Source organism: Rhinichthys klamathensis, unplaced genomic scaffold (genome assembly GCF_029890125.1).
Source record: "Rhinichthys klamathensis goyatoka isolate OS25496 unplaced genomic scaffold, OSU_Roscu_1.1 h1tg000262l_1, whole genome shotgun sequence".
NCBI lineage: Eukaryota > Metazoa > Chordata > Actinopteri > Cypriniformes > Leuciscidae > Rhinichthys > Rhinichthys klamathensis.
Window position 1 is genome coordinate 1,348,508 of NW_026606783.1, and position 20,469 is coordinate 1,368,976.

At 38.0% G+C, this 20,469-nt stretch overlaps 2 protein-coding genes across 4 annotated transcripts; one reads left to right on the forward strand and one right to left on the reverse strand.

Annotated features, from left to right (window-relative positions):
• Positions 1-508: 508 nt before the first annotated feature.
• LOC130101766 (NF-kappa-B inhibitor delta) lies at positions 509-12,423 on the reverse strand. 2 transcript variants are annotated; one of them, XM_056267615.1, is made up of 12 exons: positions 12,242-12,422; positions 8,786-8,922; positions 8,668-8,698; positions 8,350-8,573; positions 8,012-8,244; positions 6,776-6,881; positions 5,773-5,919; positions 5,649-5,700; positions 5,391-5,563; positions 3,986-4,102; positions 2,240-2,404; positions 509-2,056 (listed from the first exon to the last, which is right to left on the reverse strand). In XM_056267615.1, the coding sequence occupies exons 1-12, from the start codon at positions 12,255-12,257 to the stop codon at positions 1,988-1,990; spliced, it is 1,470 nt and encodes a 489-aa protein (XP_056123590.1). In that variant the 5' UTR covers positions 12,258-12,422; the 3' UTR covers positions 509-1,987. The 2 variants fall into 2 exon arrangements, with proteins under 2 accessions (XP_056123590.1, XP_056123589.1); XM_056267614.1 differs by having other exon boundaries at positions 8,668-8,922; positions 12,242-12,423.
• Positions 12,424-15,146: 2,723 nt separating this feature from the next.
• On the forward strand, positions 15,147-19,446 carry si:ch211-79k12.2 (uncharacterized protein LOC568844 homolog). 2 transcript variants are annotated; one of them, XM_056267612.1, is made up of 3 exons: positions 15,147-15,386; positions 15,867-16,110; positions 16,952-19,446. In XM_056267612.1, exons 1-3 carry the CDS (start codon positions 15,366-15,368, stop codon positions 18,334-18,336), a joined length of 1,650 nt encoding a protein of 549 aa, XP_056123587.1. In that variant the 5' UTR covers positions 15,147-15,365; the 3' UTR covers positions 18,337-19,446. The 2 variants fall into 2 exon arrangements, with proteins under 2 accessions (XP_056123587.1, XP_056123588.1); XM_056267613.1 differs by having other exon boundaries at positions 15,867-16,100; positions 16,951-19,446.
• Positions 19,447-20,469: the final 1,023 nt, after the last annotated feature.

Below are 20,469 nucleotides of genomic sequence, written 5' to 3' on the forward strand. Positions count from 1 at the left end.
TGCGCATTACTTTATGGAGGGCATAGAAACTAAGAAAGTCTTGCCTTAAGAACTAATGGTGCAACAATCAACCAGTAGTTACTTACTAAACCCCTAATATAACTTAACATTGAAGTAACACCTCACGAGCAGCTGGTGGAACCTTACCTTGGAGTTAAACATGATCTCATGTCCATTGTAACAGCATGAATGTTTGTATACTGTTTTCCAGTAAACAAAGCACTTTACAGTAATACTTCAATTACTCCCAAACTAAAAGCAACTGATTTAATTGCAACTGAATGTATTTATGTCTCATGAACTAATAAATGAAAAAGCATCCATATAACTTTTAGAATTATGAATCACTGTGCTTCTGTTCGCTCGGCATGTTTTTTTGGAGGAATGCTTATGGATTCATTACAAGCCATTATACTGCAGACGTTTTTTTTGTGTGTATTATGCTTTGAAATGAAGTTATTGAGTATGACTAAGCAGCAGTCATGTCATAATGACGAGTTCGATACGGTTATATGAAAATGAGTTTTTATTATTCATCCAAATATTAGTCATATACCAAAGACATTTGTCTCAATAAAAGATCCTGAGTTACAGAGGTTCATTCTTGGTTTTTACTTTGATTAGCTTTACTTAGTTTGGCTTGGTCAGTTGACATATAATGCAAAACACATTAATAAAACAATAATAATTTGCAGAAATACATGAATAAGTTGATCATAATGATATCACTCTCCATAAACAATATTGTAAAACATTGTACATTCAATCAAGCAGATTTTAATGCTACTTCATATTCTCACAGAATTCGGTTTTGTCAGATGGTTTCATTCACTAAGTGTTTGTGATATTTATTAAAAAATTGAGAAAACTGTCATAAATGAATGCACTTTGTTTTCAAACTAATTCTCATAAATCCACAGTCCTCTCTTTGTTTTACAAGAAAGTGACATTAGCGTGTGTTTTCCCTCATTTGAATTTCCATAGGGACATCATGGTGAATCATGTATGTCTCTGACTCAACAACAAAAACAACAACAACAACCTCCAACATTTGAAATCTTGATACAAGATGGACACGATCCCCACATACAAAAACCCTTCCTTACTATTCCACTGAATTAATATTGTTAAATCATATTAATGATTGTGACTTGATTCTGAAAGGTCTTGAAGACAAAACTACTGTACCTTCCTACCTCAGAACCCCCTGACATTTCACCCCCTCGTATATGACTCATGAAAATAACGCATTCACATACATGGTCGGATGACACATCTCCTATGATATCAAGTGTGCTGCTGAGAAAAGTGCATTACATAGAGAACTGTCATTCATATCAAGCAATGAAATAAATAACTGACCTTTCCCCCTGAGTGAAAGTAACACAAACAAGAGCACGGAGAATAAAATGCAACACACACTAACCAAAAGCCATATAAATACTTCTGAAAACAAATAAAAATATCCCACTGATACAGTGATTTTAAAAGTGCATTTAAGCAAACCAATATGGTTTATAATTGAAGGTGGAAACTTGACTGGTACACTGACAGTCCTGATGATTTCATTGAAATCTCTATTCAGGAACTTAGTAAAATGCTGATGTTCAGCATTTAAATGAACTGGGAAGCAGCTTTATGGTACAGGATCGATGAATGATCCTTCAAAAAAGATATACTGTCATACTAAAATGATGCAATAGGTGAAAATCCTCATAAAAGGATACTGAAGATAAACCCATCCTTCTCCAGAGATGATCTAGATTCATTCTAGTCTAGGACGACTGTGTTTGGGTTCATTTTAAAAGCTCTTTTTGCTATTAATTATTTGACAAAGGTCCATTCAATCAATAATTGTTCTTATCTACATATTGATGGTGAACAGTTAATCGTATTATCAAGACTGATGTTTCATGTGCGTACTGTCATTTGCTCTAGACCTCTATTGGAGAAGGTGGGGAACGCTGGGACTGATCAGTCCAAGTCACTATTGGTCCTGTAAGGATGTAAAACGCCGCCTAGAGGAGGCACTTTTCTTCTTCAAGATGAGCTTGAGCTGAGGGAGAGAAAGAGTGAGAGAGGAAAAAGTGGTGTCAGCTAGTGTGTTCTTCTCATTCCATGACGTTACAAAACAATGGAGCCATGATCAAACTGTACAAGAGAATGTTTTTTATGGTTTGCACGGCACTGTACACACGAGTCCTTGCAGACTGGTTGTTATTAAATAAAAGCCTCTCACTCTCTCTCCTTTGTCTCCGCTCTGCAGTAAGTGAGCGGGCTGGTCGTTCTCCAGGTTGCGGATGCTGGGATCAGCACCACGACTCAGCAGCAGCCGGATCAGTTCCTCCTGATCGGGGCTTCCGTGCAGCCCTGCGGCCATGTGTAGGGCAGTGTGTCCGTGAGCCTGAGAGGAGACAGACAATATATAGATGATGATGTCACACTGTTGTACGCTGTAAGTTTATATGTACTAGAGTTCATTATAGTATGGGGTAAATGTAGTGATGATTAAATCACATTATAGTCCGTGAATTTCATTGGGAGAGCGACTTGTCACTGAGCTTGCCTTGTCTGTGTTTGCGTGCTCCAGACAGGCTGTTAGTGGTGGTTATTTTTCAGTGACTCTTTCTGAAAGTTGCACAGTTACTACAGTCGTCCCGTTAGGGGTCACCCCAGCAGTATTATCCACACAGCTTTTTACACCGGATTCCCTTCCTGACGCAACCCAACACTGAGACTCACACACTTTGGACTGTGGGGGAAACCAGAGCACCCACAGAAAATAGGGAGAACATGCAAATTCCACACAGCTCAGCCAGGGCTCAAAGCAAGGACCTTCTTGCTGTGAGGCTGGCAACAGTGCTACCCAGTAACCACTGAGCCACCACGCCACCCCAAATCATCCATCCATTCAGTCAATTCCTTCAAACATACAAATTCTTTCAGGAACAAAAAAGCATCTGTCTTTGTTTGCTAGTGATTAAGCCTTTCACTAAACTGATTCGTTGAAAAACATGGAATCATTCAGGTACTAAACAAATAAAGTATTTATAAGTGAGTCACTGGGTCGTTCACTCAACCGATTCATTTAAAAAAACTCTGAATCATTTAGGAATGGGTTGTATTTATGTGATTCCTTGAATCATTCCACTGATTCGTTCAAAAATAGGGAATCATACAGGAACTATACGAATTACTGTATGAGTGAGTCACTGGGTCGTTCATCCAACTGATTCGTTAAAAGAAAAATGCAGAATCATTCAGGAACGAAACACTTCTTGTTGTATTTATAAGTGATTCAGTGAATATTTCCACTGATTAGTCCAAAAACAGGGAATCATACAGGAACTATACGAATTACTGTATGAGCGAGTCACTGGGTAGTTCACACAACTGATTCGTAAAAAAATAAAAATAAAACTCTGAATCATTCAGGAAGGAAACAGGTGTTTTTTATGAGTGAATCAGTGAATCATTCAACCGATTTGTTCAAAAACACGGAATCATCAGGAACACAACAAATTACTGTAGCCTATTTAGGCCTATGACTGGGTCGCTCCCTTTTACTGTCTATGGGTCACTCAGCCGATTTGTTAAAAACTCCACTGATTCATTCGGGAACGAAACAGGTGACTTCATTGATTCAATTAATTCAATTTAGCCTACCGATTGGATCAAAAACACTAATTTAGTAAGTCAGTCACTACATCTTGTTCTTTAGACTGAGACGCGCAGCAATTAAATATGCTTTGGCTTTGTTCAAAACTTATTCTGCTGGCAGAGAAAAAACAGACAAAATAACTATATTTTATCTAAAATGTAAGTTAGCCTACTCAACTTTAATTTCCTGTTTACACCTATAATAGTTCAGTTGGTCTAAATTTCACCGCGGCTGCGATTAACTGCGACACGAGGCGTGTGGATATTACCTACTACTTATGATTTCGTAGGTAAATGAAAGTCAATACAATATCATGTTTCTCACTTTCATGTTGATGAACGCTTGCATATTGGAGAGTTGGAGGCTCAGAAGGAAGCGCACGAGATGGATATTCCCCTCCTTCACTGCCAGGTGAAGAACGGTCTTGTTGCTTTTGATTTCCTGAAAAAGACAGAGGCATAGTCTGTCAACAAAGTGAAACTGAAGCCACATCAAAGCTGGCGTGGCATGAATGAAGTTTCTTCCTTTTGCGGCATTCTCAGAACGAAACCGCGCTATATGGAACAATGACAAAATCAATTGTTTGTCTGTCTGTCAGAAAGGAACATTTGGGAAATATATCTTGTCTTTTCCTATACCTATAAATATCTACTATAATTTGTAAATGTCAGTAACTGTAATTTGTGTGTTTGCTGTTGCTAACTTAGCCATATTACACCATGTAAAGAAAAAACAACAACAACAGTTCCTTCAACAGGTGCCCACCAATCATATATTGATTTATACTGTTACAAGATTTCGACTTTAAATAAAAGCTCTTCTTTTGTGCTTTATATTCTTCAAATAATCCTAAAAAAGGTATCGCGCTTTCCACAAAAATATTAAGCAGCACAATTGTTTTCAATATTGAGAATAATAAGAAAAGTTTCCTGAGAACTAAATCAGAATGATTTCTGAAAGATCATGTGACACTGAAGACAGGAGTGATGATGATGATGAAAATTCAGCTTTTTCCATCACAGGAATAAATTACATTTTAAAATATATCAAAATAGAGAACAGGTAAGTGTCCCGTTAGGGGTCACCCCAGCAGTATTATCCACACAGCTTTTTACACCGGATTCCCTTCCTGACGCAACCCAACACTGAGACTCACACACTTTGGACTGTGGGGGAAACCAGAGCACCCACAGAAAATAGGGAGAACATGCAAGCCACATCAAAGGTGTTGGGGGAACACCTTTGATGTACCTTGTTCATTATGTTTAATAGTTACATTATACTTTTCATGTGGGGTGACCCCTAACGGGACACTTACCTGTTCTCTATTTTGATATATTTTAAAATGTAATTTATTCCTGTGATTAAACAAATACCTTGTTCTGAAGTGTAATAATATTTCACAATATTACTGTTTTTACTGTCTTTTTGATCAAATAAATGCAGTCTTGTTGAGCACTTCTTTCAAAAACATTAAAAAAAATCGCACAAACCCCAAACTTTTGAACAGTGGTGTGTATGATACATCAATAGCTTTATTTTGGTACTTTACACGTTATTATGGGCCCGGCTTAATGTTTTATAATATGTATTATTTAATGGGTGTCTCTGCTCTATCTGTATATCCACCAAGGGGTCATTTAGCAATAATGAACACATTACTTCATTACCATTGGGTTTAAAACTGTACTGAAAATACAAAACATTAAAGAGTGATTAAATTGAGTACCTGACTGAGAACTGAAGCCCCAGCATTTATAAGAAGCCTCAAACACGTCAGTTTATCTTCTGCCTGAGTCTGTAGACCGCCATCGACCAGCCATGTTGAGGATGAGGAGGAGGCATGTATAGCCTTCATCGTGGCACAGTGAGAGATCACTGCACAGTGCAGAGGAGTCAGACCTAAAGTTAGCAGGCAGAAGCAAGAGCTGTAAATTATTGGTTCCTCAGATGTAACTGTGATGCTTAATGGAGAAAATGTTTATACCTTCAAAATTACGAGCCTCCAGGTCCACTGGCAGTCCAGCAAAGAGAATAACCTATAAAATCATAGTGGTTTTGATGCATGCTTTTGTTATTATTAATGATTTGACATATGGGTGGTCTCTCACCTCCATGACACGAGGGAAACCGTAGGTGGCAGTCAGATGGAGCGCAGTTTGACCGTTGACATCACAGATGCCGATGTCCGCACCAAGAGTGAGGAGATCCTGGACTATATCTGGTTGATTAGCAGTTACAGCCACCAGCAAAGCAGTCTTGAATACAAAGGAACAAAAAGTCAGTGAGTGCATTGATAATAATACAAATTCCCTGGGGCATCATAAATGTGTCCTAGGTTTACATGCACCCAAGGTCAGAAAACACTTGAATTTTCTCATAATATACATTGTAGCATCACTTCTTTTCTCACAGAACCTGAAATAACTCATTTAAAGGAGGATTCAGTCTCTCTAAACCCCTCCTTTCTGAAAGCCTACTTTGCTCTGATTGGTCAGATGCCTCAGTCTGTTGTGATTGGATTACAATACTGAATAATACTGGACAATATTGGATAAATAGCATGCCGGAAACGAAGAGTCTATTACCATATTTGAATTTCAGCTCTGGAGGCTTCCTCAGCTCTAACACACACACACACTGATATGAACTTTAATGATGGCATTGGTTTTACCTTATCAATCTCATTCTTTGGAAGTATTGCAAAGTGGTTTTGCTTTCGCAGCTCAGAAAACAGTGTATTCTCAACACAAGACAAACCAAACACTTCCAGGCATCATTCACAACTACAGTGTTTGAGTGCGGGTCAAAGTAGACGTTATTCGCAGGCAGCCAGTGAAGACTATGGGCTGGTATTATGCAAATTTGTTACAAACTTACATAGGTTTATTCAGAGAGAAAGAATGGAATTACTGACAACTTGTTTTAGGCAGTTCAGAATCTGTTCATACAGTATAAGAATAACTATTTATTGTGCACTTTGAACTTTTCAGACCTTTTACATTCACAAACAGTTATATTACACACTACATGAAAAGTATAATGTAACTATTAAACATAATGAAACACACTATTATGAGGGGCCCTTTAACAGTATTTTGTTGTGATATTCACCTTGCCCTTGTGTTCTTTAGAGTCCAACTTCCCCAGTCCACAAAGTTTCTCCGCAGCAGCAAAAGCATATTCCCTCAGGCCTTTCGCAGTATAGATATGTAAAATCCTAAAAGAGAGGAAGAGCAAAGTTTCAGTTTTCATTTACAGTCTAACAACCTTTCTGTTTTCAGTTAGAGTCACTGTTCTATAGGACTTGCGCTCACAGTGGTTTCATTAGTTGAGAAACACACAAGGCCTTAGAAGACCCCTCTGGTGAAACACCTAATGCTGATACACTAACTGAGCAATTTACATAATGACATAATGTGTACATGACTGGAAGGTATCTAAATAAGACTTCAAATTCTATTTAGCATACAAAATTGCTACATTGAAATTAAAATGACCTCCCTGTATTTATGTTGGTTTCATGTTTTTTCAAGAATTTTTTTTAAGAAAAATACTTTTTTTGTGTACATATATTAATCATTTATTTTCAAAAGGGTTAAAAACTCTCTTATGGAAATATTAGGAATTATTTTTAGTTCATAAATATCATTATGTTCTTGGAATTGAAATTTAGCATTGAAGAACTTTTCTTTTTAAAGAAATACTAATAAAAGATAATGCCAAACTACTTAATTTTACTAAAATCATTGATCCATTTTCATAAAAAAATAAAATAAAAGACTACATATTTAAACATTCCTAAATTCATGGGGGTTGGCTAGAAGAGATTATATGCATGACCATCAATTTTGGGTCAGCGAGTTTGTTTTTGTTTTATTTTTTAAATAAATAAATACTTTTGCTCAGCAAGGATGCAATTGATCGAAAAGTGACAGTAAAGACTCTTACAACGTTACAAGAGATTTCTTTTTCAAATAAATGCTTGAACTTACAGTTCATCAAACAATCCTGAAAAATGTATCACGGTTTGCACCAAAGAAACCCATTAAGGAGTATAACATTGATTAAAAAAAGATGAAATGTTTCTTTAGCACAAAAGCTCTTGCCATCACGAATAAATTAAGTTTTAAAATGTATTAAAATAGAAAACAGTTACTTTAAATTGTCGTAATATTTCACAATATCACAGTTTTTACTGTATTTTTGCAGCCTTGGTGAGCATAATATAATTTTTTGAACAGTGGTGTACTCATTTGAAGTCTACATAACTACAGATCATTCTTCCAACGGTCCGTGGTAGTATATCTCCACCCTAAACAACATGCAGAAAATGTTCCTTTGACTTACGTGTCCCCATCATCATCCTGCCAGGTGGTTCTACTATAATCCATGTTCTGCAGGAAGACTCGAGCCTCCTGCAGCTTCACCATATCCATTTGGGCCCTGAACTCTTGGAGAACGTATTGGCTTGTGTGATCCTCTGCTCTGGATTCAGATGGCCAACACAAGCCTGAGCTCTGAACGGGGACTGTCCCAGTCAAATCAGTCCCGGCAGCAGTTACAGGGCACTCTGTTATAGACTGTGAGGAATGACAGAGAATGGGACTAAAACTTGACCAAATGAACATGATTATGTAAGAAGCCTTCAATTATTATGCTACCTCAAATACTTTTAGAGCTCTTACATATTGCTGTGTTGTCTGGGCATCCTGGCAGTCTTGCATCTGCTGAGGGCTGTAGCCAGTGGCAAGCGTTTGTCCAGTCTGGGTAAAGTTTGGTGCGATGGAGGAACTGGACATGAACGAGAAAGGGTTGCACTGCTGTAGGGAGGAATGTGCCTGATGAATGCTGGAAACTTCCCACCGGTCGTATCTAACTGCGCCCATGTCTGTGTAGCTTGCACTGGTTCCTGCAAAGGACAGGGATCATCTTTAGAATTTGAATGTCATTGAAGTCCCATTTTAAAAGCAAAATCCTCATTTAGCAGAGATGCTCAGACTCACCGACAGTGGGAGATTGTACTGATGCCAACACCTGTTGGAAACATTTTGGAGGATGATTAAAGACGTTTATATCAGCCTCAAGACAATCATACTTAGAGGTATAATAGTTTTGACTGACTGGGACAGATGCAGCGCCACCAGCAGTATAAGATGCTGTAGAGCAGGAGGGGGGTGCTGAGGAGGTCTCTCTCTTTCTCTTCTGCTCCAGGAGTTTCTTCACTGTGGGCAGAGGGTAACACGCCTTTTCCTTCGGTGCTGTGGACACAGGAATAAACCATTTTTATATTAATCATAATGTTTTTTTGTTTGAAAAGTAAAGATAAATGCTGTTAAAGAATCACAGAAAACGTATCACAGCAGCCCAACCGTTTTCAACATTGATCATTATATGAAATATTTCTTGAGCAGTAAATCAGCATATTAGAATGATTTCTGTAGGAACAGGGGACACTGAAGACTGAAGTATGATGCTGAAAATTCAGCTTTACCATCACCCTTACTTAACACCCGACCCCTAACTTTTGAACGGTAGTCTCTTTAAATCTCTAAACTGATATTGATTTATCAAGCGAGAGTCCATGCACCCTTGCCCATTATCAAGTTCATTTTCTTCATAAAGATTTCTTAATAAAGTATGTAATTTATTTTACAATTATATAATTGTGGAACTTTATTAACTAGATGGAGTGACTATCTTGTCCAAGCTAATAATCATATTTATGCCTCAGAATGAAAATAAATGCTATGAAATATTTGTAGTTTTAAATTAACAACAGTTAATCAATTCAGGAAAGGTGAGATGGGCATTTTTTATCTTTCTGTTAAATCCCAGACATTTGTTTTACAATGCCACAGCAAATGTAAGAGATTTGTTTAAGCAAGTAAAACATTTACTTCTACATATCTATCTTGCTTCATTTATTGTTGTAGTTTTTTTCAAGTAAAACTGATTGATTTCTACAGTAATGTGATTTCCCCATGGCCGTTTTTAATAGCAGGTGTCGGTATGACATACAAATGTATTTTCTTCGTGTTAGTCACTAAAAGAAACTGAAAAAGACAAGAATGCAAATATCGGAGGTTTCCAGTGGGCTTCAGTTACGTATTCTAGAGCAGAGAGAAGGAAAGTTTCTTCAAACTCTTGACCCCAAACGTGAGATAATAAAGACATTTCCACCGAAGGAGCGTAATGCTCATCCTCTCACCCGTGAGGAAGGTATTCCATTTGGAAAAGAGGTGGTGAGGTCACGTCTACCTGTCTTCTTTATCAGAAACCCTGCGTCTATGGAGAGGGTTCTCACAAGCACATTCTCTGTAACTGTTTCCTTTTCTCCGTTACGCTCTTCGTGGCAAACCACATCTTCTTCCTGCATCTGACGTATACGTCCTCTGAAGGGGCCCATCAGAGGTGTGTAAACAGATGATGCCTGCCAAACAGTGGCGGTACTGAGCCGAAATCAGCTGCATATCACAGTTAAGCTGCAATACTTCATCTAGCCACCAGGAATAAACAAGGAGGATCTTGTTTAAATATTAATCAAACTACTGCTTCACTCACAGATATTTATGTCCCAAAATGCAGTGTGAGAGAAACACTTCTAACTTATTTTACTATTTTTTATGGGCTAGTCAGAGTATATGTACCTCCATGATCATCAGATATAATAGTTTTGCCTATATAGCCTAACTATAATAGTGTTTCGGTTGATTCATCTATATATAGCTCAGACACAAGAACTGCTTTCTGTGAGATATCTAATTACAGGAAAAATAACTGGTTTCACCAAAACATTAAGTAATTCTTATGGCAAAGGGGATTCAGAAGAGGAAGGTGGCTTTGATTTAATCAGCATGGAAATTCCACTGGGCATAACCTCGAGAGGATCATTCCTTTTCTTATCTGTCTTCTTTTTTTTTTTTGTTCTCCATTCCAGTTTAAGTATACTCCACTTCTCAGCCTGTTACTTTTTAAAGCTCACTATCTCAAAATGTACTGCTCGACAGTGTACTACAGGTGGGATGTATAACAGACTCAAATGAAACAAATACTAAAAGAAAAATGATACTAAAGTGCTACATTTCTGAAAGTTTAAGAAAAACGTTAGAATAACATTGGTCAAATATTGAATGAGCTAAAACAATAATGGAGTTTAAAAAATGTCTTGACAGATACACAAATTCTTAAGGTTATATCACCGTGTCTCAATATGTAGCATAATAATTAAATTGTGATTTATTTACATTGTGTAGGAGGGGGTGAAATCATTATCTTGACTAGTTATAAGGCATTTATATATTGGACCCAAAAATATCAAACAAAATAGTAAAGTTACAGTATAGGTTTAGTGAGAGTTGAATATCACAATCACACAGTTGTTTTTAAAATGCTAGCCTATGTTTCATGTATATCTAGGCCTATGTATAAAATTAGGAAAAAGTAGTCATGGGATTTGACCCAAATTGATTTTTAAGCAAAGTTCATAAATAAGTAGGCTAGTGGTGTATGTTGAAACAACAGAATTCTAAACTAGTTTAAGTTATAAGAGTTTAATGTAGGAAATTAGGAATGTTAGCCTATCGAAGTTTGACAGACGCTTAGAATGTTTTACAAACGCTAGGCTACTCATGGTAGTGAAACACTTGACAGGCTATTCATATAGTCTACTCCAGCATAGCTATTGGCTATATAGAAAATAACAGTGGTTTTGCTGTTCGCAACAGTTTTAAAGGTCACACGACGTCTACACAAGTCTACAGAACATTGAATTTCATGCCTAAAATGTCCGAAAGCGTGGGCATCAGCGGCTGGGATACCCTCGCACCTCTATCTTGTAAATTCAAAGTCGGAAATCCCTGGCCAATGAGTCACGCGCGCGGGTGTCCTCGCGGGGATTCCGCACGTCTCACTACGCTACGGTATAGCTATATTTACTCATTAAAAAATCTTAGTTTGCCGTTTATTTAGTTGGTTTATTACACGAGACATTTGTACTTGTATAGTAGAAATGCTTCCTTTATAGTTTTATTATACAGTTAGTTTTCTTTTCGCTAGAAATTTTTTCACAAGCTTTTCTTTATAAAAATTAGACCCACACCCATTAAAAACGGGAACTGAAATTCTAAAAGTAATCAAGGGGTTTGTCCAAAATAGTCGTAAAATGAACTCAGTGGCTGACAGTATCTCTTGTTGGGGGATCCTTTATTCAAATTAGTTGTCTATTTTTAAACGGTCGTACATCACTGAACTTACGTCATAAAATAACTCATACAAACAGAAAGAGAAAAAGTAGTATTCCATACGTTGTATCCAGCTAAATAGTTGTATTTAACAGCCTATGTGTATTTTAAGAAATGACTTGGTAAACGCTTGTTATGTCAGTGTTGAATTATTTAGGTCTAATAGGAACCCGAACACTTTAACGTAGGCTACCTTTCTCGTCTAGACTAGGCGACTTTTTTTTGTCCATTTTACTCCATCAAATCAAAAATCATTCATCGTATATTCTCCAATTCCTTCTGCTGTAGCAATAAATCCTGTAAATAAAAAATATTAGTAAAAAGTCTTCGTACTCACATTTCTGAAAGTGCATGTCAGAATCCCTTTAGCTGTCTTTAATTCTCGGCTCCCACGCCAGGTGAAATGATTGATGTCAGTCGCAGAGGAGCCTCTGATAAATGTCAACTCCTCGAGTCACTGCCTGTTATTAACTGACTGACTTCGGCACGTTCCACTATGTATACAGAGAACACGTTGTTTTCCCCCCGCCCATCGCTAGCTCCGCCCTCTCCTGTTGACGAGCTGTCAAACACATTGGAGGAATGTGGATCGGATCGAGATTGAGACAGGCAGTAGTACAGGGTGCTTTCTTTGCGTGTGTCAATAACAAATATAAGGATGTGCGAGACGATACAATGGAGAAATCTTTTAGAAATTTAAAGTAGCCTACTATTTGCTAACACCTTTAATACAACCTCGTTATGTTTAGGTTAATACATTATATTACATGTAATCAATTGTAATGTATTTAATATTATTTCTATGTAAAGTAAAATGTTTTCATGATTATTTTCAGTCAAGAGTCAAAATTACTGATTCAAAATTTGAAAATGTTTCAGCATCATTATAGATGAGGTGTATGTCATTGTTGTGGATTCTTATGTTGGAATAGTTTCTGTTGCATTTGAGAAATATAATTAAAGGGATAGGTCACCCAAAAATTCAGCCCATGATTTACTCACGCTCAAGTCATTCTAGGTGTATATGTATAACTTTCAGACGAAGAGTTACATAAACAAATCCAAGGAAGTTAGTTATTTTAGTCGATAAAGTTTTAAATATGGATATTTTTCTTACACGAACGCTTCATTTCAGAAGGCCTTTATTAACCCCCCTGTGTGGAGCACTTTTATCATTGATGGATGCACTTTGATGGCCATTCACTGCCATTATCAAGCTTGGAAGAGCCAGGACATTTTTTAATATAACTCCGATTCGTCTAAGAAGAATGTCGTATACACCTGGCTTCAGGGTGAGTAAATCATGGGCTAATTTAAATTTTTGGCTGAACTATCCCTTTAATATATTAATTTAATTATGATTCATTTAACATAGAATACAGTTCATCTGTGTAAAGTTAGTTTTGCTACACCATTTTTGTCATACTTCCTTTTCCACCACATCCACTTTGATCTGCTTATTTGCCTCAGAAATTAAGCATCATGTCCATTTCCTCCATTCTCTCCACAACGCCAAAATGGTCTTCTGCTTCTTCACTCCTCCTCCTCCACCCACTCCTCCTCCCCCAGCTGCAAAAATAGTGGAGAACTTTAAATGCTTAAGCAACTCAACTGCTGTGCACTTTACAGTTATTTGGTGTGCAATGATGAGAAAAGCACACTTATTCACTTTAAATAAACATCCTGTTAGGCATTAGTGCACACTTAGTTTATTCTGAAGTAGCACTTTAAAAATCTGGAGAGATGTGCAAATTTCAAATGCTGCAAGGCCACTCTTTACTAGTTTCTTCCTGTAGTAGCCTATACGTAATTTGACTAACCTCAGCGTGAAACAACTGTAGAACTTTAAGTGCAAGATTGAGAGCCCCTCCATGGGCCCTTTAAGTAAACAACATCAAGGTGTTGTGGCTATTACAGCTTAATTTTTTAAATGGCTTTTTTCTAAAAGAGGACTGGAATTCAAGTAGGCTGTATTTAGACTGAGGCAGTGTCTGCTGGGATGTGAAGAGAGTAAACAACTTCTGTCTTCATGGAAAATTGCCCCATCTAGTGACCAAATATATTATATACATGCATGCCTTGAAATAATGGAGTTAAATTTAGGTGCACCATACATTATGTGGCATAAACAACATTTCATTACATCATCTACAAGAAAAAAAAATCTGTTATAAAGGAACTGAATCCTATGATTGCACTGTTGAATATGAATAAAGTCGAACAACTTTTCAGTAAATACGTGAATTGAAAATAAGAATAATGTTCTAAATTAAATGTTTTAAATCGATCATATAAAAATATATTCAACTGAAACACAAATCATAGAATATGCAGATAAACATGAGCATCATATTCGTGTTGATGTCCATTCACATGCCAGAACTTCTTTTATGAACTTCTTTTTGCCTTAAGAGCAGTTAAGGCCCCATAATTCAGTCTCCTTATAGCTCTTTATTGTTCTTCTTTATTTCGTTTTCGTTTTCGAGGTTCAGTCAGAAGGGACAATGTTACAGAGTAGAGTGGCACTGTCACCATCACTCTTCTGCATCACTTGTTCTTGACATACAATAGGTTTGGCTGTTCATTGTAATGGAAAGGGAAATTAACAGTTTTCAGGGTACATTATTTGTCCGTTAATGACTAACTCATACCATTAATTACAAAATGTAGCAACTATAACAGGAAATCAGAGATATAGGCCTATGTCTGATGAAAGAGGCGGCAAGTCTGTCACCTTCGTTCTTACTATTCGTGAGTGTGACAGACCACTGACAGAAAAGGGTGTGTGATATCATCAAAAACAATTGTGTGACAACCTGACCAAAATAGAGTTGTTCTGTGTTGGCTAGTGGGACGCATGCGCTGCCTATGAGATCTGTAAAGCTTGTCAGACCTCTGTAACAGACACCAAAATCTTATAGCATTCAATATACTGTATTGCACTGCTAGCTTATATATAATAATCACAGAATATTAATAATTAATGTCAATTTTTAGGCTTGTATTTGCACTGGACAAAATTGTTAATTTATTAAACAGAGATGTTTACAATTATAACTTTATAATTATTTTAGAAACGATAACAGATAGGCTATTGTTTCTTAACTAAAATACTCCTTATAAACTAAATCAGAAGAAAATAAGACACTTTTTTGATCTCATTTGAATCTATAGGGTAGGCTATTGTATGGTAGACTGTCACTACGGTACAGAGTATGGGTAAAGAAACTAGGAATGTATCACATGATTCATATCCCGGAAATACACTGCCGTCGATGGAAAAATGGCGTTAACTTACGAGCAGCTCTAGACTGTAACAAAAAGTGGGGCAGCAGTAGAGTCAAGAGACAACTATGATTAACCTGCGTTTGTCGGTTCACTTAAGTACAGAAAACTGCCATTAATCATATAAATGTATATTAATACAATTGCACACTCGACTTTGTAAAGGCGCGCCACAGATGGACAAAGACAGACTCGCAGTGAGTACATGCCAAAATAAACACGAGGAAGTAGCCTTAAAAGGGGCGTGTGATGTGTTTCATGGCTTGGAGAAATACTAATGGGAATAAAAAACGCAGACGGAAGCATTTTATTGGCGTACATAATAGCATGCGATACGGATCAATGAAAATGTTTTGTTATAAAGTACAATGTATCGCTTGATGTTGTACGCTTAACGCTTGTATCATATCTTGTTACGCGTTCCTAAAGGTGTCCTTTTCTCATGATGCGATTTGTTTTATGACCCAGTTATTATGCCTATGCTTGTAGGATATATGTCTTATTTATTTGCTCTTTAATCCAGTATGAATTGTGCATATGCAGCAATGTGACACACTGATTTAGGCCCTATTCATATATTATAGTATTAATTTATTGTAATCATATATTAAAATATACTGCAGTTATAGTATTTACAACTAATATTATTTATTTACTACTAATATTATTTTACGCAGGCTGGTGCATGCTCATGGCTGGATATGCATCACTTCATTGGTGACCTTATGGCAGCAAGTGCTTCAGTCTCTGGTCATCAACTGAGAGAGCAACGTACCGAGGAGACACTGAGTTCTGCTTGGCCCAAAGTCTCTCATCCTCCCCAGTCTACTTCATCCAGACAGAGCCAGGTGAAAAGTGCTGTCCGGTTTGCTCTGCATTCTGAGGAAAGGGAAAAAGAGCCCAGAGACCATGAAAGCCATGGTGAGTAAAATATTACAATAGACTGTTCAGTACAATTGTGTTATAATTAAATGGCAATTCATCTATCCTCATAAAGTAGGATTGCGAAACATGCAGAATTTATTGATTCCGACTACTTTAGAGGCACTTACTTATTGAATTTACTGGCCTCTGCAGCTGTGGCCAAATGATGAGATCATTCCCTGGTGATTCAACCAGGACAGATACAGCAAATAATAAATGTAATTATGTATTTAATATATATTAAAAATACTTAATATATTATCATTGCAACAAAAGTTCACAGACTTGCTAATGCAGATCAGAGGCAGCATGAATGCAATCCAATAATTTGTACTAACTATATATTAAAGAGAGATGATTATGAAAATGATAATAGAAGTCAGCTGGTCATTATCAGAAAGTAAATCCAGACATGGTGATTAGGACCATGATTATGTGATATGAGGCTCATCTATTTTTGGGAAACCAAAGTTTCATATTATATGAAACATTGGTTTCCCAAAAATGGATGAGCAGTCACTTATTCAGCGTTTCTGTGGACAACAGTCATTATTCAGAAACATTTGACAGTAATAACACTGAAAACAGAATAAAATATTCCAGAGAGCGATGTAATAAATAAAGATACTAAAATACTTCATTTATTTGTATAAAATACCACTTTATGTAGCTCTAACTACTTCCTGTAACCAATCAGTGAAGTACATATTCTTCTGAATAATAACTGGTTCCATACAAGGAAATAGTTTCATATAATCATGTTTGCCTCTCTTTTTTTTTAAACTCAAAAAACTCAAAACTAAATAATTTTGTGCATTCTCATCTCCCTCTTTTGTAGTTCAGCATCGTACCTGCACATGTCCTGGCTGCCCTCTTTCCTCATCTACTTCTAGTTCCTCAATCCAGACCCTGAAACCCAGAACCAGCCCGGCCACACAGATCCAACCACCTTCGCCCCATCAATCCACCCCGCAACAGCAGGCCAAAGAGCCCAGCCCTGCCCCTGTCGGCCTGGGATTGTGTCTAGGTTTGGGTCTCTCTTTGGAAGAGGAAAACAGAGAGCCCAGCAGCACATCTGGTCACCCCCAACAGGAAGACAAAGGCACTAGCACACACAGCCCAATCCCTCAGGCAAATCCCGAATCCTCCAGTGTCCCGCCTGTTCAGGCGTTTGCATGTTTATGCTGCCACCGTGGCTTGCAAACCTGTAGCCAACTTCTACGTCAACAAAAGGACCCAGAGGCACATGTTGCCCACCACCACTTCCATCACCACCACTGCCCTCTCACCACCTGCACATCATGTACACTCCCCTCCTTCCCTTGCCTGTCCTGCCAGCGCACCTTCCCCACTTGCGCCGAGCTCCTGCGGCATCAGCAGGGCCACGCTCAGCAGGAGGGCCTGCAGCAGCTCCCGTGCATGCACTGCAATGCCTCTTTTCCCCGGCCGTCTCAACTACTGCAGCACCAGCGAACTCAGCACGCATCCAAAGCAGGCGGCTTCCTGTGCGCCGAGTGCGGACGCGCGTTCAACTCGCACAGCAATCTGCGCATCCACCTCAACGTGCACACTGGCGCCCGACCGTACATCTGCACCGACTGCGGCAAGAGTTTCAGCCAGTCCGGGGCACTTAAGATTCACCGCCGCATTCACACCGGAGAGAGGCCGTACACCTGTTCTTATTGTGGGAGGGGTTTCCCTCACCTGGCTGGGGTAAGAGCGCATCAGCGAATTCACACGGGGGAGAAACCGTACAGCTGCGGTCAGTGTGGAAAGTGCTTTACTCAGTCTGGGGCTTTGAAAATCCACACTCGCATCCACACCGGCGAGAGGCCTTTCGTGTGCGGCCTCTGTGGGAAGAGCTTTTCGAACCGCTCCGGAATCCGCTTTCATCACCGCACGGTTCACGGGATCGTGACGGAGCCCAACTCTGTGGGCAGGCCTAGTCTGGCTGCCTCTGCATCGTCCACAGTTTCAGAATTCCAGAGAATTCAAGCCTCCAGTCTCAACCAGATCCATCTCCGGCAAATGGAAGGGAAGAGTCCAGCTAGTAAAGAGCAGTTAAGTGGGGATGGGGACAAAGCCGCTCTTCCGTATGCCTGTGAGGACTGCGGACAACGCTTTCCAGATGCTCCGACTAGAAACAGACACCAGACGTTGCAACACTACTCTTCGGAAGAAAGAGAGAAGGAAGAGAGCAGCTCAGATAAAACTAAAGATTAGACAACAATTAGAACATTTCTGACTCTGTATTTTAAAAAGAGAGGGAAGAAAAAAAGGCAACTTTAATATGTAATGTATTAAGCTAGGTATTGAGCCTGAAACATAAACGAGGCCAAGAGCTGATGTCAGTCCCCTCACACTGACTATCCGCTTGTAAAGTCATGACTCGTGACACAAGAAATACTGTTTCTATACATTTCAATTGAGTACTATCTCAACAGGTGTTTATGAGCAATATTTATTCAAATTAAGCCAAGTTAAAAACTTGTGGCGTACACTACTATCTCTGGACTCAAAGTGTCCCAGACACCAATATTTTAACGATTCATAAAAGATGAATCACTGTCTGGCCATCTGAGATTTCGGTACAGAGATAAAGGTTAGGATTGTGATTGATCAGTAGTATTACCACACAGCGTGAGCTAGCATTGTTTGTTGTTTGCTTTTGCCATTTGATGAGCATTTGGATCCAGAAATGGTGATGCGTGGTGTCAGACATAACAAGCGAAATCTTGTTTTTGGTAATGTACGATTCTTTTTCTTGTCATTTGTGCCTCTAAAAAGCTAAATTGAGACAACCTGTAACTGCACCTTAAACATTAAATCAGAAGCTTTGCCTATCAGTATAAAGGTATTTACGTTTTAAGTATTAGGGTATATACGTTACAAAACCTGGGGCCAGCTGCAAACATTATGTTGAGACGGTGTCTTAAGGTCTAGTATGACCCACTAGCAGTTAGTCTTACTTTTCGGTATCAAATTAGGCCAATCTACCTTAAATTTCAAAACTCATTTAGTCATTTTTGACTTTTTAATCATTTAAAAAGTCTTAAAGAAAAACATTTGATGACTAACTTGTAAGACTAGTCTTAGCGGTTCACGCAACCATTGGCCCCTGTTCTGGTTTTTCCACCATCAGGCTGAAAGGTTACCAGAAAGCAAATAAGGATGCTAGATTGACAACTGACAAGCGATCAGTCGTAAGTCTCATGCCAATAAAACCGTTCCACCAGCATGATTCTCCTGTCCTAAGCACGGTTAGCTAAATGTAGTGAGAAATCCAAGTGTAGGAACGGATTATAATCGTACTGTATCAAACTGTCTGAAATGCTACTCGTACCACTACTGGTACCGTTTGCAACCATTCGGCATGATGGTGGAAAAGTGTTTTATTTTACTCTTTAGCACTTTGTTTATGTATGTATGTCCAAGAATTTTGTAGTTTTGCTTGTTTTTTTGTTGTTGTTGCTTTTAATATTTCTTTTTAGTGTCCAAATGAACTTCTAATGCTGTCTTGATGATGAACTGGATAATTAAGAACATTTTCTGGTTGGATCATTTCTCATAAGGGAAAAAGTAGGCCTAAAATAGACGGAGTAAGTTCTCTGTTGTGCATTGGCTGAAGTAATAGTGCCTTTCTTAATGGGAATCTTGCAAAGCACATGCAAACCAAGACAAATATTTAGATTCTGTCCATAGCAGTCAAAAATCAAATATGGCCATCAATTGCTACAACTGTTCTATAAATGTGTATTTAAATTAAAAGAAGCTCTTGCCATATTTAAATGCATTTCAGCTTGTTGTGTGGGGATGAATATTATGACATCATTTAGGACATGTGATTTACCTGCTGTTGCTTACTGTATACATGTATATGCAGGGACTGACAGTACGCAAGACTGCAAGAGTTAAGGGGCTGCCATTTTCACAGTTGGTCAAAGGTTTGTTGTTAAAGATATCTTTAGATATCTCTGTATTATTACTCAGAATTAAAGTTTGGCAAAACTGTAATGGGAAAAATATTGTCCATTATTGTTGTCCATTTTGTATCTTTAGCATTACTACACCATTGATATATGAACCCTCCTTATGTGGTATTGTGGTTGGCTGATCATAAATATCAATGATTGTAACCTCTCAACCCAGAGCATCAGATACTTTTTGTACATCTGTCAGTTCAGCTCATGTCTACATGTACATTGTGTACACATACCAACAAAAATAAATGTTGATTGACCTTATTTGAACTTTACATTTGTGATCCTAGTGATATCAGCATAGTTTACTGATGTATTCTGTTTTGTTGATTAACTTTTAACATCTGTGGTGCCTTTCAGACCAGAACCCTTGAAC

Excerpts from the sequence above, each read along its gene's own strand:
- LOC130101766 (XM_056267614.1), bottom strand. Across the intron at positions 8,574-8,667 it reads AGTACAATCTCCCACTGTCG|GAACCAGTGCAAGCTACACA; the intron begins GTGAGTCTGAGC and ends TGTCCTTTGCAG. Across the intron at positions 5,920-6,775 it reads CTAAAGAACACAAGGGCAAG|ACTGCTTTGCTGGTGGCTGT; the intron begins GTGAATATCACA and ends TTTGTATTCAAG.
- si:ch211-79k12.2 (XM_056267612.1), top strand. The coding sequence starts at position 15,366 with ATGGACAAAGACAGACTCGCA. Across the intron at positions 15,387-15,866 it reads TGGACAAAGACAGACTCGCA|GCTGGTGCATGCTCATGGCT; the intron begins GTGAGTACATGC and ends TATTTTACGCAG. Across the intron at positions 16,111-16,951 it reads CAGAGACCATGAAAGCCATG|TTCAGCATCGTACCTGCACA; the intron begins GTGAGTAAAATA and ends CCTCTTTTGTAG.